Consider the following 22,500-nt stretch of genomic DNA (forward strand, 5'->3'; position numbering starts at 1 on the left):
TGACATAGAAACTGGTTCAGAAACTGAAACAGTTTGTCATTATAAACTCCAGACAGAAAACACGAGCAGTAAAACGAGTTTAAAAAAAACAAACTCCAGGTCAGATGAACTTGTCAGAAGGAGGAAATCAATCAAAAGTAAAAATCTGTGAGGATGCACTGATTGTAGCATGCTGACCTCGGGTGACCATATCGATAACACCAAAAAGAAGGACACCATTAGGGCTGAACGATTAATTGCATTTGCGATGTTGCGATATGATAAAATAAGATTTTCTGTCCGCAACGTGTGCGATTACAACGTCATCACGTGACGCGAGCAAAAGAGTGGAGGGAAGCGGGCAGTTTAGAGTGAGCCTTAGCCAAAGCTATACTGGAGAGCAAAGCGCAGCTTCACAGCCTGAAGGATACGATACTGGCGAAAAAGAGGACAACGCCAAGAAAAGGGATCTATTGGAAAATGGGTAAGTGTATTTACTGAACTTTGCAATACCATATTTACGTGGTAACGGGAACTGTAAGCCAGCTAGAGCTGCTGCTAACACGGAGCTAGTGATAGCAAGCTACCACGACGTAGATGGCTTCAGGGTGTCTATGAGCCTGAATAGTGCATAATAAAATATTGTCACTATCCCCGTTAACTTTTTTAAAGTGAACTTAGCACACCTAGTAGTGTTAGACCTCTGTTATGTGTTTGTAAGACTATCGTGTTCATATTAGCGCTAGCTAACCGGAATTAGCACACAAACTAACAACACTTCGACGGCTTCAGGGTCTCTATGAGACAGAACAGTGCATAATAAGGAACTAGCAGAAGCATTTTTAGCTTGTGCCCTGACCATAGATGGCTCTCTGTTAGCTTAGCAATGTTAGCGCATAGCATTCGTTACGTGTTGGTGTGTAATTGTTACTCTCTTTCAGTGAACTTATACTAACAATTAGTGATGTATTTTACAGAGAGGATTCGCAGCTGCAAGGGTCCAGAGGACAACATACAGCATAGCTGCAGCAGGCTCCAGTCCGTTTCTGCAGATCACCAGGCCCCACGCAGGCCACGGCTCATCATCCCCAACTTATAATAATAAATTTGGTTTCAGACATTTATTTACATCAGTCTACCATTTAATTCATATATTCCACTGCTTTTGTGAACCTAAGACCTTTTGGTAAAACAATTTCTATCACCAAAACAGTTCGACCACATGAGTAAACGTATGTTTTCACAAGAGATATGAAGAAGTTCCAAAATAGTATATGTATTTTTTAGCTTTGGGGCCATAATATCACTTTACACGTGTGCCTTAGGGCACAAAATAGAGAGAGAGAGAGAGAGAGAGAGAGAGAGAGAGAGAGAGAGAGAGAGAGAGAGATGTGTTGATTAGTAACCAGGAAGCTAAATTTCTACAAATATTAAAATCATTCATTATGTTTTGTTGGTGAAAAGAGGACGAAATTAAAAAATTAAAAAAATGTATATTAAATCACAATTGCAATATTGGGGGTGGGGGGAAATCGCAATTAAATTATTTCCCCAAATCGTACAGCCCTAGACACGATGCAGTATTTTGTGAATAATTGCATAGGATGTTTTTAACCAATGATATAGGGCTAAAACAGCGATATAGGGTTACTGTAATTGATCTCCTTGGAACACACAATGCTTTGTGAACGAATGAATTGTATTTTTTTATTATTAATATCTATATGTAGTATATATATATATATATATATGTATATAAACACATATATATACACATATATATATACATATACACATATATATACATATATATATACACAGATATATGTATATATACACATATATATATGTATATATACACACATATATATGTATATATACACACATACATATATATATATATATATATATATATATATATATATATATATATATATATATATATATATATATGTGTGTGTGTATGTATCTTTTTTAGTCGGCTGATTCTTGACAAACCGACCATAGATTTGATGCTTAAATAACTAACTTCTCACCTGAAAACATCCTAAAATTACATTTTGTGACTCAACAGCAATAGCATTCAGAGAATAGATTCGTTCGAGATTGTCACACTGTGGTTAGGGCTGTCTTGTCTTGTGTTATTGTCTTGTCATTTCCTGTTTTATTTTGAAAGCCTAACTCCCTCTCATTTCAGGTCACTTGCCTGTTTCTCTTCCTCATGTGTTGCCTACCTGATTCCTGATTGTTTCCACCTGTTCCCCATTACCCTCTTGTGCTTATAGTCTGCGTCTTCCCTTTGTCTTGTGCGAAATTGTCTTGCCTCATGTGCGTCGGACGCAAGCCTTTGCCACAGCGGTGTCCCTGTGAGTAGTTTGGCCTCGAAAGAGTGATTGTCTTTGTACTTTTCAGTTTAGTGTTTTTTGCCTTGTACCGAGTGAATTTTTGTTATACTTTATATTCTAGTTGGTTTTGCCTTGTGATTTTTAGTTGTGCTATTTAGTCTAGTCATTTTTGTCTAAGTGTTTTTTCTTTGACACATTAAGTGTGATCACGGACATTTCTCTGCATCTGAGTTCTCATAATCCAGGCGCGACAGGAGTCGGTTCTGTACAGAATCGATTGCTGGCCATCAGCATGCTGGGTAGATTTGTGTCCGATTTGGTACCGAACTTGCTCTGACGTCATGCACACGTGGTCAACAATACTCTTAAGAGAGGAAGGCAGTTGCCGATTATTTATTTATTTATTTTTTAATTTTTTTTTTTTTTTAATAGAGCCAGGTGCATAATGGGTGGTGACAGCCAGGCGTTTCCCAGCAGAAAGCTGATTGGCTCTTAGATCTGACAGCAACCATGCGTTGTAGAAAATTCTTATTTTACGTGTAATTGTAATACTTGATACTCGCTTGGTGACTATTAGTCATGTTTAATCTAAAAACGTGTGGGTCTTAAAATGACTTAAATAAACTACTGCAGCTCATTTGCATATAATGATACAGAAATACATGTGGACACAAATACAGAAATAAATAAATGTAGAAATGGATATAGTTGTCTGATCGCGAAGATCACAACATCAGCTTGTCTCCGTGACTCACTCCAATCTCAGAAACACTATTGGGGTCGCGCAGCTCTTTAGGCCCAGTGAAACTTCAGAAAGGAGGACAAATACGCTTGATGCTGCGCCGGACAGGGCAGTGAAAATCCGGGCGTCTAGTCACCCCATGCTAATCACTCACAATGACAACAGTAACATACAGCCTTGCAGGTTAAAAACAGAGACTGAAATGTTGTCCCTGGTCATTTTGACTGGTACACAAATGAATATTGATTTTTAGTTTTGTGTGATTAAGGCACTTCAGTGGCCCAGGAAGCAACATCTCAGCTCATTTTCGCTCCTGACCAACAGGGTGTGACTCGTCTGGTTGTATAGAAGTCTATTTAAATAAGGGCTCCTGTAACATCACAAACTCTGATTTCCTGTTTAATCTGTGTTCTGTTACAATTGTTAAGTCTGCGTTTCTTTTCCTCAATCCCCGCAGGTCATGTGCTCAACAAGAGGCTTTTCGGCTCCAAAGCTGAACCTGTGACCTCACTGATCAAACAGTGTGACGCTCACGAAGAAATGCTGCAGCTCTCCACAAACATCCAAGCTACATGTGTTCTCTGCCTGTCCCTTAAGTCCAAGGGGGGAGGCTCCGCAAACAGCCAATCGGCAGATGCAATGGAGCGCTGCCACGTTCTGCAGAACATCACTGTCCTCCCCTGCATCCAGCCTCTCCTGGTTCACATTTGAGCCTCCTTTCCCTGCATTCCTTCTTTGTTTCATAAAGCGTTACAACACACAAACACCCCCCCCCCCCCCCCCCCCCACAACAGAACAAACTACCTCCAGATGGAGTCATACGGGGCAGAGCCCTCCAATGAGCTGCTTCACACCCGCACGTGACTCCGCAAATCTCACCGGCAGTTTGACAAGGGTTGAAGGGCAGGTTTTGTCGGCTCTTTAACACAAGCACACACGTCAATCTCTTCTGTGATTTCTCACCTCGAATATACAGTACTTCCTTGAATTCAAGCCTGGTTCCCAAACTTTCCAAAAGACATGAATGTCTGGCAGAAAATGGGCTTGACGTGATGCCTGTTAGTAAGCCAGTATTTCTTCATGGATTCATCTGAAATTTATTCATTTCATTAATTTAACTATTAAATGTCAGACTTTTTTAAAATTCTTTATACATTCTGACAGAAATCCATGACTCAAATGCAACAAAATACAGATTGGTGAAGAGTTGGACACACTTGGCCATGTTTTTAGGGAGGATAATTGTTTTAATCTGTTTCTCTAGATCACCAAAACTCTGACTAACAGCACAAAATCCAAAGATGTGGTGTTCACCATCTAACTAGACAGGACGACTTACTAGTACTTCCTGTTGAACACAATTGTGTTACTGTCAATGAAACAGAAATTGTTGAAATAATTTGAATGGGAGTGTCTTGGGCCTTTAAATAATCTACATATTTTCTTTCCAAAATAAAAGTCCCAGGTGAGATCTCAGAAGAGGGACTTCTTCTCTCTACAATGCAAGTAAATCTAATTATTGTACTTTTAACTGTTTTTAATAACCAATCAAGTACCCAAACATAAACAAACTAGTCATACTAATATTACTAATGAATGAATGTTACAACATAATGTATCATTATGTTCATTTTTTTTTTTGCTCTAAAAATTTTGAATAAGAATATACTCAAAGTTAAGTAGAAATATCTTAAATCTTATATGAAAACATGGTGTCCTTTTTTAAAACATCTGGTTCCGGTTCAGACTTTTTAAAGGCACAGTGACTTTTCAAAGGCTCAGTGTGTTGGCTTTGGTGGCCTGTTGTGGTTTGGTTGCACACTGACCCTTTAACAAGAATATTTAGATATTACTAATACAACTAAACATGTTTGATCCATTTTGCAGTCCTTCACACCTCATATGTAAATACACTTGTCACTTTCGCATAGCCACTTGATTCCGCGCACTTTGTTTTCAACATGAGCAACAGCAAAATTCACTTAAAGGAAAATAAAATAACAAAAGATCCATATAACTTTAAATTAAGGATGCATTGATTGTTCAGTCTTGATACTGATACCTGGTCTTTGGAGAACCGATCCCCCACCAGGTATCATGAGGGGAAAATAACAATATTACCAATAACAATGTTATAATAATCTACTCTACTTTGCTGTTTAAGCCACCCTATATATTATGAATGTACTAATGAAGGTAAGATTCTATGGTACAAAGTAACCATAAACTAAAAGACATTACGTATTTTTTCAGGTGTAGTGAGTTTTGGGAGCCACCTGTTGATGGATCCCAGCAGCCTCTGAGCGGCTTGTGGATCTCAACTCACCGATGATCTTCTCCTGGTACCCTTTGGTGAAGAACTGCATGGCGGTGGCGGCCCTCCAGGGGGTCTTGAGGAGCCCCTGGCGCTGCGGATCCTCCCCGAGTCCCCGCAGGATGGTGGTGTAGGCGGCGGCCAGGGACGGCAGGCTCGACTCGTTGTCCTCCACGCTCCGCGTGCGGTCATCCCTCCAGCTCTCCATCACGGGCCGGGGAGAGCCGGACTCCGCGCCCGGAGGCTGCGATTCTGCAGCGGCAGCGGTAGCGCGCCCGGCGCCGCTCGGTGCCGCGCGCTTCACCATCCCGTCAAAGTGTCCGTTCAGACCGGAGACGCCGTCCGGCTTCTCGGTGGAAACGGACAGCGTCTGCTCGAAGGGCTCCATCACTACTACTTCTTCTGTTCTTTTTCAGTTAATCGTCAGTTCTTCTGTGGTTTCCAAGGTGGTTTCCTCTCGTTGAGCACCTGTTGAGTCAGTTTCTGCTCCTCTTTTACGTTTCGGGATCCTAGACGCTTTATAAGATCGGATAATCCAGGGAGAGCTTCCATTGGCTGGCCGGCTCTACGGGGGGCGGGCACAGGGGCGGAAAAACTTCTCAGATTTACAAATAAAGTCAATTATAATCCTTCACTGGTGGTGGACGATGTTCTTAGATCTTTTTAAGTAGAAGTACTCTGTTACAAGTTTAAAAAAAAAATGCATTAAAAAGTGTACTCAAGTAAAAGTACACAACTACACAAATAAAATAAATCATAAGTACATAAATGAAAAGCACATTAAATGGTCCATTTCAAAATAATATAATTGGATAATAATAATTCTAAAAATCATAAAGTATCACTATTACTGAATCAATATAGTAATACATATTTATTTATTTAGATTAGTCATTCTTTTATTAGTCCCGCAGTGGGGAAATCTGCAGGATTACAGTAGCAGGGGTAAAGTGCACAAAAGAAACATAGTAAAAATATAAATGAACAATAATAAAAAAATAATCTACAACAACTGAATATTATGTATACAGAGAGAATAAATAGTATTAGTTAACTTGAGCCTGATGTGAAAGCACGTATTATGTAGTTTCTGTTCTCAGCGAGCCGTTCAGCCTCACAGGCAGTCAGTCTACTGGCAGGTTTGTGCTGCAGTCTCCAAGTCCAGATTGAACATTAATCGCGCAAAGCCACCGCTGATCAGTGAGAGATCCTCTCTTAGTGATACCTGTCAGCTGTCCTTCACATATCCACCTCATTCAACCAGACTTCAGTGCACTTATTCAAGCCAACACAGACTGGACTTTTCTCACTGAGAAAGAAAAACTGAACTGAACTGAAAACATGAAAAACTAAACTGAACTGAAAACATGAAAAGCACTTATTGCTTTTGTATGAAGTGAATCAGTTGCTGGTCTTCAACATACATCTTTAAAAAGGTAAGCAACACACTGAATATGGACAAAAAGAGTGCTTGTCCCTAACAGGGACCTTTGCTACTGAACACACTGTTTATATTGTTCCCTGATAAAATACAAATGTTTCTTCAGATGTATATACTATATATGTATTTTAACTGATTGTTGCTTCAGAGTGCCTGTTATATTGTTCTGATAACATTACTTTGAATAAAAAACAATCAAAACACTAGTTTTTACTTCATTATTGAATTTGGCCCATAATGTGAACAATCAATTAAGTTTGTTCAACTCTGCCCAGCCCTAAACATAATACTTTAGGACCAAAAAGGAGCGTCTGTGGTAGTGTGGAGCTGAAAGGATGCATCATGTGAAGTGTGGTTTCAAAGCCAAGTCAAGACATTCCATTTATATTTGACACTGATTGATTCAATTGAGAGGAAGCTCCATTTTCATGAAAAAAAAATTGTTTGTTATTGAGATATTTTTTCTTATATTTTGTAAAAAAAGAACCCAAAAAGGTTACTAATCCGCTTCTATAGAATTAGGTCACAATGGTTTGACTTCTAAAGAGGGAAAAAATGTCACTAAATTGCCAAATGTAATACATGTCCCTGACAAAAACACTGCATTTCCTCCCCTTTGTTTGGAAAAAGCTAAAACGACCAGCTGGAGTCCACGTTTGTTTGTTCGTTTTAAAAGAGAAAAAAAATATATACGAGACTTTTTAGTTTAACATTTTCAGTAGGAACCAATAAGCTAAATCACAGACAGGAAGTCAGAAAGTACTGAGACCAGACCACAAGGTGTCCTGTTCAGAGAAATTGAAAAGAAAATCAAGAACATTTACATTTATTCAACTTTTAAAATGCATTATACACGTTACAAACATACATGTAAAAAAACAAAAAGGACATTATTGATGAAGCATTTTGAGGACTTTAAGTGTTCTGATCCAGCGCTCAGAGAACACAGAATCTGAACGAAGAGAAATAATAATTACAACGCTTAGTTTTTGTTAAAAGCAAACGCTGAAAGCTTGGCGGAGGGATCCAAAGATTTCTTCTTCTTGGCACTATTTTCATCTGCTTCCGTCTGCCCGTTTTCATTTCCTCCCCCTTCTCCTTCAGCTCTCTTCCTCTTCTTCAGATCAGCTGCATCTCCAGGTTGACCTTTTGCTCTTTCCGTCCACGACTGAACCAAACGATACAAAAACACACAAGGACATGAATGAATCTCTCTCCCTCTCCCTCTCTCTCTCTCTAATTGCATCCTGTCATGTATAATCACAGCTGACAGACTGCTGCCTCTTTTCCCTCCGCATGGTTGTTTATTTATTTTCTCTCGGTGCTGGAAGACAAAAGGAAGCTCTTTCCTGCGAGTCGGCACGCGCACGCTTCGCTATTATCATTTTATTGTATTTAAACAGAACAGTGTAATAAAAGTTAAAGCACACAGACACATTTTACAGGTATTTCATAGCCAAACAGCTGTTATTCTTTTTATTTCATGTATTCCTTTTGTTATTTACTCATTTAAAACCAACCATCAGTATTTTAGAAGATAAAAATCAACAATCATCACCAATAAATAAGGGTGAGTAAATAAATGAATGAAACGGAAATGCATTTCAATCATAAAAGATGAAAAAATTATAAAATAATTTTAAAAAAATTAACATGATGTTGTTTAATTTTAATTATTGGTCGCTGCAGGTGTGACAAGACCAAATCAAACCAGGACGTCCCGCCTGAAGGATTAAACTGCAAGGACAGAAAACCTTCCTTTCATTACTGGACGTAAATTCTGAAATGTGAATTAAATATTTGTAAATTTTTTACTGTTGGCCTGACAAAAACCATCACTTTCTTAGTTTGATGGCTTTCTTATTTATCTTTACAATTAGATTATTTATTATAACGCCTCCTTGCTGCTGTCACATTGACACGATCTCCGCTGTGGGACTAAAGGATAATGTTCTCATCTTCAGTGATGCAAAGTGCCAACAAACCTCCAGACAGCAGGCTGGGAAACGACCACAACCCCTTGTGTTGTTCTGTGTTGTTGTGTGTTGTAAAGGTTCTATCCAGCTGATGGAATAGAACATGCATCCTTTAAAACGAATGAATAGAAAATTCTTACAGCGTTTCTACGGCTCTCGTGTATTATCATAAGATCAATGCTTTGTGGCCTCGCGGCCAAAACACACTCAACAGGGTTCCCAGGCAACAGGCCCCTCCCCCTTCATCCTACTGCTGAGAGTCTTGATGTATGCAGGGTCAGGGATCGGCTAAGACAAAAACGCACACATTGACTTCTATTAGCGCTCATGTGAATGGAAGGATGAGGAAACCTCCCTCCCCCCACTTTATCCACCTATCGGCTGACAATTTGTTCTTTTTTCTTCTTCTGATTTTTGGGATCAAACCCAGAAATGATGCGATCCTACACAACTCTAAATCAGACTCCAATACCAACGTTTGAACTTCCATCGTGATATTTTACAGACATTTTTGGCAGAAAAGAGGTTTTGAAAAAGGATGTTTTTAGTTTTTTTCTAACTTCAAGCTGCTGAAGGTAAAGAGAGCTCATTGGCTGACCGGTCCAGCGGCACACTTTAACGCAGTGGTTCTCAACATTTTGATTAACCAGATTGCTCCATCAGACAAAAACATGGAAACAAAAAAAAAAAAAATATGGCAAAAAAAATACTTATTGTGACTGAAACTAACCTGTTTTGCACTGAATTTCTTTTCAAGATAATAACAATAACATTCAACCTGTGCAAAACAGAATGAGTGCAGATGTGTAAGCATCACGTATCAGTATCAACGATGTTTTATGACCGTGTACTTTGTACAATGAAAAGTTCTCATGTTGAATTGTGAGAGTGTTGGTCCTGAAACCACAAGGTAGCGGTTCATCTCATGTCCTCCATAGTTTAGATGTTCAAGTGTCATTGAGCAATAACTGCGCCCCACCTGGAATATCTCTGTGCCCCACTCGAGGGTCACGCCCCACAGTTTGAGAACCACTGCTTTAAAGCACACACTTCATTAACTAGAAAATTTCGCAAGAAATTTTGAAAGTGTGGCTACTACTGCCGTAAGACGTCGCAATATATAGCTTTTGTTTATGACGCCCGTCTCTCCTCCAAAACACTTCAATTGGTTTGTGTGTGTTAAACTGATTGGCTGATATGAAGCACCTGTATGCTCTCATCGTCATGGTGACCAAAAGTAAGCAGATTGATCAGAGGCAGACTGGCCTGTGGACTTAAGAGCATTAATTATTTAATTAAAAAATCCTCATTTGAGCTTTATGTTAAGATACAGTTAATTCACAGGGCTTTTATTTTGGTAGGAGAGAGAGAGAGAGATATTAGTAGTGGTAGTTGTATGATTAGCAGTAGTAATAGTCAAAATTTTAGCAGCAGTAGTCAGACAAGAAGACAGACAGAGAGACAGAAGTCATTTGTGTTGTGTGTGCGTGTGTAAGTGTCTGTGTGTCTGTTAAACTGCCCTAATGAGAACACCTGTGGGTTGCTCGATCAAAGGTTGCCAGAGTGATGACTTCAAAGGGACTTCCTTACACTTTTTAAAAATGTTACTTTAAAAGCCACTATTGCTTCGATATAGATGAACAGATAGTGTGACTGGTGAGTCTGTACGATAAAACATGTGTCTGTACAGGCGATTTACAAATCAGGTACGAAGCTTCAGGGGAGACGTGGCTTTGGAGGGAGATTTAACATGGCGGTGGATGGCAGAGCGAGGGGGACTTGCTCTCACATTCAGTCCGATTTCAAGACGTCTGAATCTGTTGGATTCCTAACGACCGCAGTTTATGACAGAAGACAAGATTTCCAACGTTTTGAGCTATAAATTATGCCCAAAGAGTACACGGTATGGAGTTTACGGCAAATTAAAAAAAGAATTAAAAAAAAATCGACAAGATCTGACGTGCTCTGCCCTCTGAGTAAGACATCACGCACTCTGAGCTCCGCAATACACACTAATGTTAAAGAGAAAAGGCGGCAAAAAAACATAAAACTAAAACGCAGACAGTTTAAACAGTTTAAAATATTTAAAAATCTGAAATTATAGAAAGATTGCTAAAGGTTGTGTCAACATTTGAAAAGTTAAATGGTGTTTTTTGCTGAATGTATGCAGAAGCTGTAAGCTGTTAAAGTTGAAGAAGATTTGAAGATTTTCCCCATTGGATCCCATTCATTTTAATTTTCATAAAAAGCTTAATAATTCATAAAGTTAAATAGTTAAAGATATGAAAAGATAGAAGAAGAAGCTGAATCTCTTAATAGTTGAACGGTTTCTGTCGCTGAAAATATGAAGCAGTTGAAACGGGCCAAAATACGTACGGAAGAAAATAATAATTTTAAGTTGGAACTAGAAAGAGCATTTCCTGCTGAAAATGCGTTGGAATGCAAAAAGCTGAAGCTTATAGCTGAAATATTTGAAAGAAATAGCTGAATATAGCTGAACATAGTGGAATATAGCTTAAATTAGCTAAATATAGCTAAATATATTTGAAAATGAAAGAATAGCTGAATATATGTAAAAATAGCTGAAAATAGCGGAATAGATGAATATATAAATAAATAGCAAATCATTATTGAAAATATAGAAAAGGCAAAATACCTGCTAAAATTTTACAGTTCAAAGTCATTTAATTGAACTGTTGAAAATTCTTGTCGTTTAAATGTATAATTGGAAAAGTTCAAAGGAAAACTGCATCATCTAAATCAGGGGTGTCAAACATACGACCCGGCCCGCCACAGTGTCCAGTCCAACAGAAGAAAAAATTTTTTTTTGAAAAATTAAAATCTGTCATAGGTGGGGTTTGAACCACTGACCCTTTGCTTCTAAGACGGAGTTGCTAACCTCAGAACCTCAGAAACCTCAGAACGTGAACGTCAGCGACGCTGTTAATCCTGATGTCTATAACCAAAGTGACCTGCGCGCGCGCGCGCGCACACACACACACACACACACACACACACACACACACACACACACACACGAACGTGCACGCGACCATAATAACACGTTAACGCGGCCGTGCACGCGCGCGGCCGTTGAGGCGCGGGCTCACCCGTTGGCGAGCGTTTACACGCGCGGCCGTTTCACGTTAGTGGGCGTTTACGTGTGCTGCCGTTCACGCGCGAGCACGGCCGTTCATGTGCGCCACCCGTGTGCGGCCGCTTACGTGCCTGCTGCCTGTAGATGCACAGACCAAAGGGCTGCTGCTGGGGACGGACCTGCTCTCCCATTCAGTCGGACTTCAACACGTCTTATCTGTTGGATTCCTATCGACCGCAGTTTACGGCAGAAGACAAGATTTCCAACGTTTTGAGCTATAAATTATGCCCAAAGAGTATATGGTTTGGAGTAGAGAGCAAGTTTAAAATATGTGTATCGCCAAGTGCCCTCGCTCTGGAGTATGACGTCACTACTCTCAGCTGCCCAACACACAATAATGAGAAAGGCAGAAAAGGTGCGGAAAAAACATAAAACGAAAACGCCGACAGTTAAAACACTATAGGAGATATCAAAAAGATGAGTAATACAATAACAGCTAAACGTTTTGTCAACATTTTAAAGGTGGAATGGTGTCTCTAGTTGAAGGCATGACAGAGCCTTTCCCTTTTGAAGTTGAAGAGTTGAAAGCGGATTTGAAGATGTTCTTCATTGGAAACCATTTTTTTTTTATAGAAAGCTGAATAATTTTGAAAATTGAGAAAATATGAAAAATGTAAAAGCGTAGATTAATAGCTAAAGGTTTTGTCAACATGTGAAATTTTAAATATTGTCTCAAGCTCAACGTATGAAGAAACTGTAAACGTTTGAAGTTGGAGATGATTTGAAGATTTTCCCATTGGGTCCCATTATAAAAAAAAAATCATAAAAAGCTTAATAATTTGGAAATTTGAAAAGTCAGAAATATGAAAAGTCATAGCCATCGTCTCCTTAAGTAGCTGAATATTTGAATAATTGAACATTTTTCTGTAACTGGAAATATGAAGGACTAGTTACGGTCCAAAATACGGATGGAAGAAATAGAAGAAACAGTTTAATAAAGATTCGAAGAACAATAGTTGGAATGCTTGTAGCATTCCAACTAATAAGCCCGCAGGAGAACATGAAGTTGGCTTGCAGCATGGGGTCTATGACCCCATGCAGCTGAAGCCACACTTAACTAGAAAGAGAATTTCCTGCTGAAAATGCGTTGGAATGCAAAAAGCTGAAGCTTATAGCTGAAATATTTGAAGGAAATAGCTGAATATAGCTGAACATAGTGGAATATAGCTAAATATATTTGAAAATGAAAGAATAGCTGAATATATATAAAAATAGCTGAATATATTAATATAGCTGAAAATAGTGGAACAGATGAATATATAAATAAATAGCAAATCATTACTGAAAATATAGAAAAGGCAAAATACCTGCTGAAAAATGTTACAGTTCAAAGTCATTTAATTGAACTGTTGAAAATCCTTGTTGTTTATATGTATAATTGAAAAAGTTGAAAGGAAAACTGCATCATCTAAATCAGAGGTGTCAAACATACGACCCAGCCCGCCACAGTGTCCAGTCCAAGAGAAGAAAAAAAAAAGTTGTTTTTTTTTAAAGTGCGCCATAGGTGGGGTTTGAACCTTTGCTTCTAAGACAGAGTTGCTAACCACTGATCTATAGACGCAGTTGGTTAGACAGCTGATATTATTGAGTGTCTACAAAACCATCCGTCAAACCTCAGAACGTGAACGTCAGTGATGCTGTTAATCCTGACGTCTATAACCAAAGTGACCTGCACACGCGCGCACACAAACGTGCACGCGACCATAATAACACGTTAACGCGGCCGTGCACGCGCGCGGCCGTTGGGGCGCGGGCGCACCCGTTGGCGAGCGTTTACACGCGCGGCCGTTTCACGTTAGTGGGCGTTTACGTGTGCTGCCGTTCACGCGCGAGCACGGCCGTTCATGTGCGCGACCCGTTCGCGTGTGCGGCCGCTTACGTGCCTGCTGCCTGTAGATGCACAGACCAAAGGGCTGCTGCTGGGGACGGACCTGCTCTCCCATTCAGTCGGACCTCAACACGTCTTATCTGTTGGATTCCTATCGACCGCAGTTTACGGCAGAAGACAAGATTTCCAACGTTTTGAGCTATAAATTATGTCCAAAGAGTATACGGTTTGGAGTAAAGAGCAAGTTTAAAATATGTGTATCGCCAGGTGCCCTCGCTCTGAGTATTACGTCACTGCTCTGAGCTGCCCAACACACAATAATGAGAAAGGCAGAAAAGGTGCGGAAAAACTATAAAACGAAAACGAAGAGTTGAAAGCGGATTTGAAGATGTTCTTCATTGGAAACCATTCATTTGTTTTTGATAAAAAGCTGAATAATTTTAAAATTGGAGAAAATATGAAAAATGTAAAAGCGTAGATTAATAGCTAAAGGTTTTGTCAACATTTGGAATTTTAAATATTGTCTCAAGCTCAACGTATGAAGAAACTGTAAACGTTTGAAGTTGAAGATGATTTGAAGATGTCCCCATTGGGTCCCATTATAAAAAAAAATCATAAAAAGCTTAATAATTCAAAGATTTCAAAAGTCGGAAATATGAAAGGCCCCAGCCATCGTGTCCTTAGGTAACTGAATATTTTTATAATTGAACTTTTTTCTTTAGCTAAAAATATGAAAGAGTTGAAGAGGTCCAAAATACGGATGGAAGAAATAGAATAATAATAAAAATAATAAGTTTAATAAAGATTTGAAGAACAATAGTTGGAATGCTGCAAGCATTCCAACTATTGTTCTTCAAATCTTTATTAAACTGTTTCTTCTATTTCTTCCATCCGTATTTTGGACCGTAACTAGTCCTTCATATTTCCAGTTACAGAAAAAAGTTCAATTATTCAAATAGTCAGCTACTTAAGGAGACGATGGCTATGACTTTTCATATTTCTGACTTTTCAAATTTCCAAATTATTAAGCTTTTTATGATTTTTTTTATAATGGGACCCAATGGGGAAATCTTCAAATCATCTCCAACTTCAAACGTTTACAGTTTCTTCATACTTTGAGCTTGTTATTAGTTGGAATGCTGCAAGCATTCCAACTATTGTTCTTCAAATCTTTATTAAACTTTTTATTAGTTGGAATGCTGCAAGCATTCCAACTATTGTTCTTCAAATCTTTATTAAACTTTTTATTATTATTATTCTATTTCTTCCATCCGTATTTTGGACCTCTTCAACTCTTTCATATTTTCAGCTACAGAAAAAAGTTCAATTATAAAAATATTCAGTTACCTAAGGACACGATGGCTAAGACCTTTCATATTTCTGACTTTTCAAATCTTTGAATTATTAAGCTTTTTATGATTTTTTTTATAATGGGACCCAATGGGGAAATCTTCAAATCATCTTCAACTTCAAACGTTTACAGTTTCTTCATACATTGAGCTTGAGACAATATTTAAAATTCCAAATGTTGACAAAACCTTTAGCTATTAATCTACGCTTTTACATCTTTCATATTTTCTCAAATTTTAAAATTATTCAGCTTTTTATCAAAAAAAAATGAATGGTTTCCAATGAAGAACATCTTCAAATCCGCTTTCAACTCTTCAACTTCAAAAGGGAAAGGCTCTGTCATGCCTCCAGCTAGAGACACCATTCCACCTTTAAAATGTTGACAAAACGTTTTTGCTGTTATTGTATTACTCATCTTTTCGATATATCCTATATTGTTTTAACTGTCGGCGTTTTCGTTTTATAGTTTTTCCGCACCTTTTCTGCCTTTCTCATTATTGTGTGTTGGGCAGCTCAGAGCAGTGACGTAATACTCCAGAGCGAGGGCACTTGGCGATACACATATTTTAAACTTGCTCTCTACTCCAAACCGTATACTCTTTGGACATAATTTATAGCTCAAAACGTTGGAAATCTTGTCTTCTGCCGTAAACTGCGGTCGATAGGAATCCAACAGATAAGACGTGTTGAGGTCCGACTGAATGGGAGAGCCGGTCCGTCCCCAGCAGCAGCCCTTTGGTCTGTGCATCTACAGGCAGCAGGCACGTAAGCGGCCGCACACGCGAACGGGTGGCGCACATGAACGGCCGTGCTCGCGCGTGAACGTGTTATTATGGTCGCGTGCACGTTCGTGTGTGTGTGTGCGCGCGCGTGTGTGCAGGTCACTTTGGTTATAAACGTCAGGATTAACAGCGTCACTGACGTTCACGTTGAGGTTTGACGGATGGTTTTGTATACACTCAGTAATATCAGGTCTCTCACCAACTGCACCTGTAGATCAGTGGTTAGCAACTCCGCCTTAGGAGCAAAGGGTCAGTGGTTCAAACCCCACCTATGACAGATTTTAATTTTTCAAAAAAACTTTTTTTTTTCTTCTGTTGGACTGGACACTGTGGCGGGCCGGGTCGTATGTTTGACACCCCTGATTTAGATGATGCAGTTTTCCTTTCAACTTTTCCAATTATAAATTTAAACGACAAGAATTTTCAACAGTTCAATTAAATGACTTTGAACTGTAAAATGTTTCAGTAGGTATTTTGCCTTTTCTATATTTTCAATAATGATTTGCTATTTATTTATATATTCATCTATTCCGCAATTTTCAGCTGCATTAATATATTCAGCTGTTTTTACATATATTCAGCTATTCTTTCATTTTCAAATATATTTAGCTATATTTAGCTAATTTAAGCTATATTCCACTATGTTCAGCTATATTCAGCTATTTCCTTCAAATATTTCAGCTATAAGCTTCAGCCTTTTGCATTCCAACGCATTTTCAGCAGGAAATGCTCTTTCTAGTTAGTTGGAATGCTGCAAGCATTCCAACTATTGTTCTTCAAATCTTTATTAAACTTATTATTATTATTCTATTTCTTCCATCCGTATTTTGGACCTCTTCAACTCTTTCATATTTTCAGCTACAGAAAAAAGTTCAATTATAAAAATATTCAGTTACCTAAGGACACGATGGCTAAGACCTTTCATATTTCAGACTTTTCAAATCTTTGAAATATTAAGCTTTTTATGATTTTTTTTATAATGGGACCCAATGGGGAAATTTTCAAATCATCTTCAACTTCAAACGTTTACAGTTTCTTCATACGTTGAGCTTGAGACAATATTTAAAATTTCACATGTTGACAAAACCTTTAGCTATTAATCTACGCTTTTACATTTTTCATATTTTCTCAATTTTCAAAATTATTCAGCTTTTTATAAAAAAAAAAAGAATGGTTTCCAATGAAGAACATTTTCAAATCCGCTTTCAACTCTTCAACTGCAAAAGGGAAATGCTCTGTCATGCCTTCAACTAGAGACACCATTCCACCTTTAAAATGTTGACAAAACGTTTAGCTGTTATTGTATTACTCATCTTTTTGATATCTCCTATAGTGTTTTAACTGTAGGCGTTTTCGTTTTATAGTTTTTCCGCACCTTTTCTGCCTTTCTCATTATTGTGTGTTGGGCAGCTCACAGCGGTGACGTCAGACTCCAGAGCGAGGGCACTTGGCGATACACATATTTTAAACTTGCTCTCTACTCCAAACCGTATACTCTTTGGACATAATTTATAGCTCAAAACGTTGGAAATCTTGTCTTCTGCCGTAAACTGCGGTCGATAGGAATCCAACAGATAAGACGTGTTGAGGTCCGACTGAATGGGAGAGCCGGTCCGTCCCCAGCAGCAGCCCTTTGGTCTGTGCATCTACAGGCAGCAGGCACGTAAGCGGCCGCACACGCGAACGGGTCGCGCACATGAACGGCCGTGCTCGCGCGTGAACGTGTTATTATGGTCGCGTGCACGTTCGTGTGTGTGTGCGCGCGCGTGTGTGCAGGTCACTTTGGTTATAGACGTCAGGATTAACAGCGTCACTGACGTTCACGTTGAGGTTTGACGGATGGTTTTGTAGACACTCAGTAATATCAGGTCTCTCACCAACTGCACCTGTTGATCAGTGGTTAGCAACTCCGCCTTAGGAGCAAAGGGTCAGTGGTTCAAAACCCACCTATGACAGGTTATAATTTTTCAAAAAAACTTTTTTTTTTCTTCTGTTGGACTGGACACTGTGGCGGGCCGGGTCGTATGTTTGACACCCCTGATTTAGATGATGCAGTTTTCCTTTCAACTTTTCCAATTATACATTTAAACGACAAGGATTTTCAACAGTTCAATGAAATGACTTCGAACTGTAACATTTTTCAGCAGGTATTTTGCCTTTTCTATATTTTCAGTAATGATTTGCTATTTATTTATATATTCATCTATTCCGCAATTTTCAGCTATATTAATATATTCAGCTGTTTTTACATATATTCAGCTATTCTTTCATTTTCAAATATATTTAGCTATATTTAGCTAATTTAAGCTATATTCCACTATGTTCAGCTATATTCAGCTATTTCTTTCAAATATTTCAGCTATAAGCTTCAGCTTTTTGCATTCCAACGCATTTTCAGCAGGAAATGCTCTTTCTAGTTATTATTCTATTTCTTCCATCCGTATTTTGGACCTCTTCAACTCTTTCATATTTTCAGCTACAGAAAAAAGTTCAATTATAAAAATATTCAGTTACCTAAGGACACGATGGCTAAGACTTTTCATATTTCAGACTTTTCAAATCTTTGAATTATTAAGCTTTTTATGATTTTTTTTATAATGGGACCCAATGGGGAAATTTTCAAATCATCTTCAACTTCAAACGTTTACAGTTTCTTCATACGTTGAGCTTGAGACAATATTTAAAATTTCACATGTTGACAAAACCTTTAGCTATTAATCTACGCTTTTACATTTTTCATATTTACTCAAATTTTAAAATTATTCAGCTTTTTATAAAAAAAAAATGAATGGTTTCCAATGAAGAACATCTTCAAATCCGCTTTCAACTCTTCAACTTCAAAAGGTAAAGGCTCTGTCATGCCTCCAGCTAGAGACACCATTCCACCTTTAAAATGTTGACAAAACGTTTAGCTGTTATTGTATTACTCATCTTTTTGATATATCCTATATTGTTTTAACTGTCGGCGTTTTCGTTTTATAGTTTTTCCGCACCTTTTCTGCCTTTCTCATTATTGTGTGTTGGGCAGCTCACAGCGGTGACGTCATACTCCAGAGCGAGGGCACTTGGCGATACACATATTTTAAACTTGCTCTCTACTCCAAACCGTATACTCTTTGGACATAATTTATAGCTCAAAACGTTGGAAATCTTGTCTTCTGCCGTAAACTGCGGTCGATAGGAATCCAACAGATAAGACGTGTTGAGGTCCGACTGAATGGGAGAGCCGGTCCGTCCCCAGCAGCAGCCCTTTGGTCTGTGCATCTACAGGCAGCAGGCACGTAAGCGGCCGCACACGCGAACGGGTGGCGCACATGAACGGCCGTGCTCGCGCGTGAACGTGTTATTATGGTCGCGTGCACGTTCGTGTGTGTGTGCGCGCGTGTGTGCAGGTCACTTTGGTTATAGACGTCAAGATTAACAGCGTCACTGACGTTCACGTTTTGAGGTTTGACAGATGGTTTTGTAGACACTCAATAATATCAAGTCTCTCACTAACTGCACCTGTAGATCAGTGGTTAGCAACTCCGTCTTAGGAGCGAAAGGTCAGTGGTTCAAACCCCACCTATGGCAGATTTTGATTTTTCAAAAAAACTTTTTTTTTTTCTTCTGTTGGACTGGACACTGTGGCGGGCCGGGTCGTATGTTTGACACCCCTGATTTAGATGATGCAGTTTTCCTTTCAACTTTTCCAATTATACATTTAAACGACAAGGATTTTCAACAGTTCAATTAAATGACTTTGAACTGTAAAATTTTAGCAGGTATTTTGCCTTTTCTATATTTTCAATAATGATTTGCTATTTATTTATATATTCATCTATTCCGCTATTTTCAGCTATATTAATATATTCATCTATTTTTACATATATTCAGCTATTCTTTCATTTTCAAATATATTTAGCTATATTTAGCTAATTTAAGCTATATTCCACTATGTTCAGCTATATTCAGCTATTTCTTTCAAATATTTCAGCTATAAGCTTCAGCTTTTTGCATTCCAACGCATTTTCAGCAGGAAATGCTCTTTCTAGTTATTCTATTTCTTCCATCCGTATTTTGGACCTCTTCAACTCTTTCATATTTTCAGCTACAGAAAAAAGTTCAATTATAAAAATATTCAGTTACCTAAGGACACGATGGCTAAGACCTTTCACATTTCTGACTTTTCAAATCTTTGAATTATTAAGCTTTTTATGATTTTTTTTTATAATGGGACCCAATGGGGAAATCTTCAAATCATCTTCAACTTCAAACGTTTACAGTTTCTTCATACATTGAGCTTGAGACAATATTTAAAATTCCACATGTTGACAAAACCTTTAGCTATTAATCTACGCTTTTACATTTTTCATATTTTCTCAAATTTTAAAATTATTCAGCTTTTTATCAAAAAAAAAATGAATGGTTTCCAATGAAGAACATCTTCAAATACGCTTTCAACTCTTCAACTTCAAAAGGTAAAGGCTCTGTCATGCCTTCAGCTAGAGACACCATTCCACCTTTAAAATGTTGACAAAACCTTTAGCTGTTATTGTATTACTCATCTTTTTGATATATCCTATATTGTTTTAACTGTCGACGTTTTAGTTTTATGTTTTTTCCGCACCTTTTCTGCCTTTCTCATTATTGTGTGTTGGGCAGCTCAGAGCAGTGACGTCATACTCCAGAGCGAGGGCACTTGGCGATGCAGATATTTTAAACTTGCTCTCTACTCCAAACCGTATACTCTTCGGGCATAATTTATAGCTCAAAACGTTGGAAATCTTGTCTTCGGCCATAAACTGCGGTCGATAGGAATCCAACAGATAAGACGTGTTGAGGTCCGACTGAATGGGAGAGCAGGTCCGTCCCCAGCAGCAGCCCTTTGGTCTGTGAATCTACAGGCAGCAGGCACATAAGCGGCCGCACACGCAAACGGGTGCGCACGTCCACGCGCGTGAACGGGTGCGCACATGAACGGCCGTGCATGCGCGTGAACGGCAGCACACTAACGTGAAACGGCCGCGCGTGTAAACGGATGCGCCCGAGCCTTAACGGCCGCGCGTGAACGGCCGTGTGCGCGCGCGAACGGCCGCGTTAACGTGTTATTATGGTCGCGTGCACGTTCGTGTGTGTGCGCGTGTGTGTGCAGGTCACTTTGGTTATAGACGTCAGGATTAACAGCGTCACTGACGTTCACGTTCTGAGGTTTGACAGATGGTTTTGTTGACACTCAATAATATCAGCTGTCCCACCAACTGCGCCTGTAGATCAGTGGTTAGCAACTCCGTCTTAGAAGCAAAGGGTCAGTGGTTCAAACCGCACTTATGGCAGACTTCAATATTAAAATTTTTTTTTAAAAAATTCTTCTGTTGGACTGGACACTGTGGCGGGCCGGGTCTTATGTTTGACACCTCTGATTTAGATGATGCAATTTTCCTTTCAACTTTTCCAATGATACATTTAAACGACAAGGATTTTCAACAGTTCAATTAAATGATGTTGAACTGTAACATTTTTCAGCAGGTATTTTGCCTTTTCTATATTTTCAGTAATGATTTGCTATTTATTTATATATTCATCTATTCCGCAATTTTCAGCTACATTAATATATTCAGCTGTTTTTACATATATTCAGCTATTCTTTCATTTTCAAATATATTTAGCTATATTTAGCTAATTTAAGCTATATTCCACTATGTTCAGCTATATTCAGCTATTTCCTTCAAATATTTCAGCTATAAGCTTCAGCCTTTTGCATTCCAACGCATTTTCAGCAGGAAATGCTCTTTCTAGTTATAGTTGTGGCTTATTTAGCAGTTACTGCACAAAAGGAGTCAGGTGTGGATCAAGTACCTCGGGTCGGCTTCCAAGAGCTTCAACCAGTTTGATGGGAAGAAAGTGAACAGGAAACACCCGTTTCCCTCCGACAAGAGGAGGACAGAATTCACGTTCACTTCTACAAATGTGGTTTAGGAGAAAATGTGAGCCGGTTTCTGGGATCACATCGGTGAGGAGCGCTTCTTCATGTTCGTTTTCATTTATTCTCAGAGTCCGTCTCCTTGTTGTACTTTGTCATTCAAATAATAGTTTTATGTTTTAAATATTTATTTTTGAATTGTTGGCATTTCTCAGGTTGTTCTGTGCCCATACATCCGGTCTCACTGTGGTTGACTCTGATAAAGCCGTTTTGTCTGTTGTGCATTTCAATAAGGACTTTAAGAGCCATTACTCGTCAGATGTTTAACATTTGATTCCTTTTGTTCACGGACCAAAGCTGGAATGTTAATAAGATAAATACCAATAATGTCTTGGAGCGATTCCATCCTTGCTCAGCAGATTCCAGATAACTTTCCAGGTATTTCTTTCCTCATTCACAAGTTTTCCTGCACTCTATCTGGTCACATGACCCAACGCTCTGCTCTAAACCCTCGTGCTGCTCACCAGTCGCTCCTCGGCCGACAGCGTCCTGAAGCGGCCCATGGCCTCTTTGATGATGTCCGTCTCCTCTAGGCCCGGCTTGTCCACGGTGAGGCTCTTCCTGTTCTCCTCCAACCATAACTGGAAGCCCGTCTTCGGCCTGGACAGACAACCACACAACCGC

General features: G+C 38.9%; 2 protein-coding genes across 2 annotated transcripts in view; both read right to left on the bottom strand.

Annotated features, from left to right (window-relative positions):
* gch1 (GTP cyclohydrolase 1) overlaps positions 1 to 5,854 on the bottom strand; it is a 19,083-nt gene extending 13,229 nt beyond the window's left edge. Inside the window, exon 1 of the mRNA XM_068578794.1 lies at positions 5,393 to 5,854. Within this exon, the coding sequence (XP_068434895.1) occupies positions 5,393 to 5,768 (376 nt within the window). The 5' untranslated portion in view covers positions 5,769 to 5,854. The remainder of the gene's footprint in view (positions 1 to 5,392) is intronic.
* A 1,777-nt stretch (positions 5,855 to 7,631) lies between these two features.
* wdhd1 (WD repeat and HMG-box DNA binding protein 1) overlaps positions 7,632 to 22,500 on the bottom strand; it is a 50,862-nt gene continuing 35,993 nt past the window's right edge. The window contains exons 23-24 of the mRNA XM_068578747.1: positions 22,341 to 22,476; positions 7,632 to 7,989 (exon numbers count right to left, since the gene is read on the bottom strand). Coding sequence (XP_068434848.1) covers positions 7,804 to 7,989; positions 22,341 to 22,476 — 322 coding nt within the window. The 3' untranslated portion in view covers positions 7,632 to 7,803. The remainder of the gene's footprint in view (positions 7,990 to 22,340; positions 22,477 to 22,500) is intronic.

The sequence above is a fragment of the Clinocottus analis genome, unplaced genomic scaffold (genome assembly GCF_023055335.1).
Source record: "Clinocottus analis isolate CAN_PGR_092001 unplaced genomic scaffold, fCliAna1.0.p SCAF_1, whole genome shotgun sequence".
NCBI lineage: Eukaryota > Metazoa > Chordata > Actinopteri > Perciformes > Cottidae > Clinocottus > Clinocottus analis.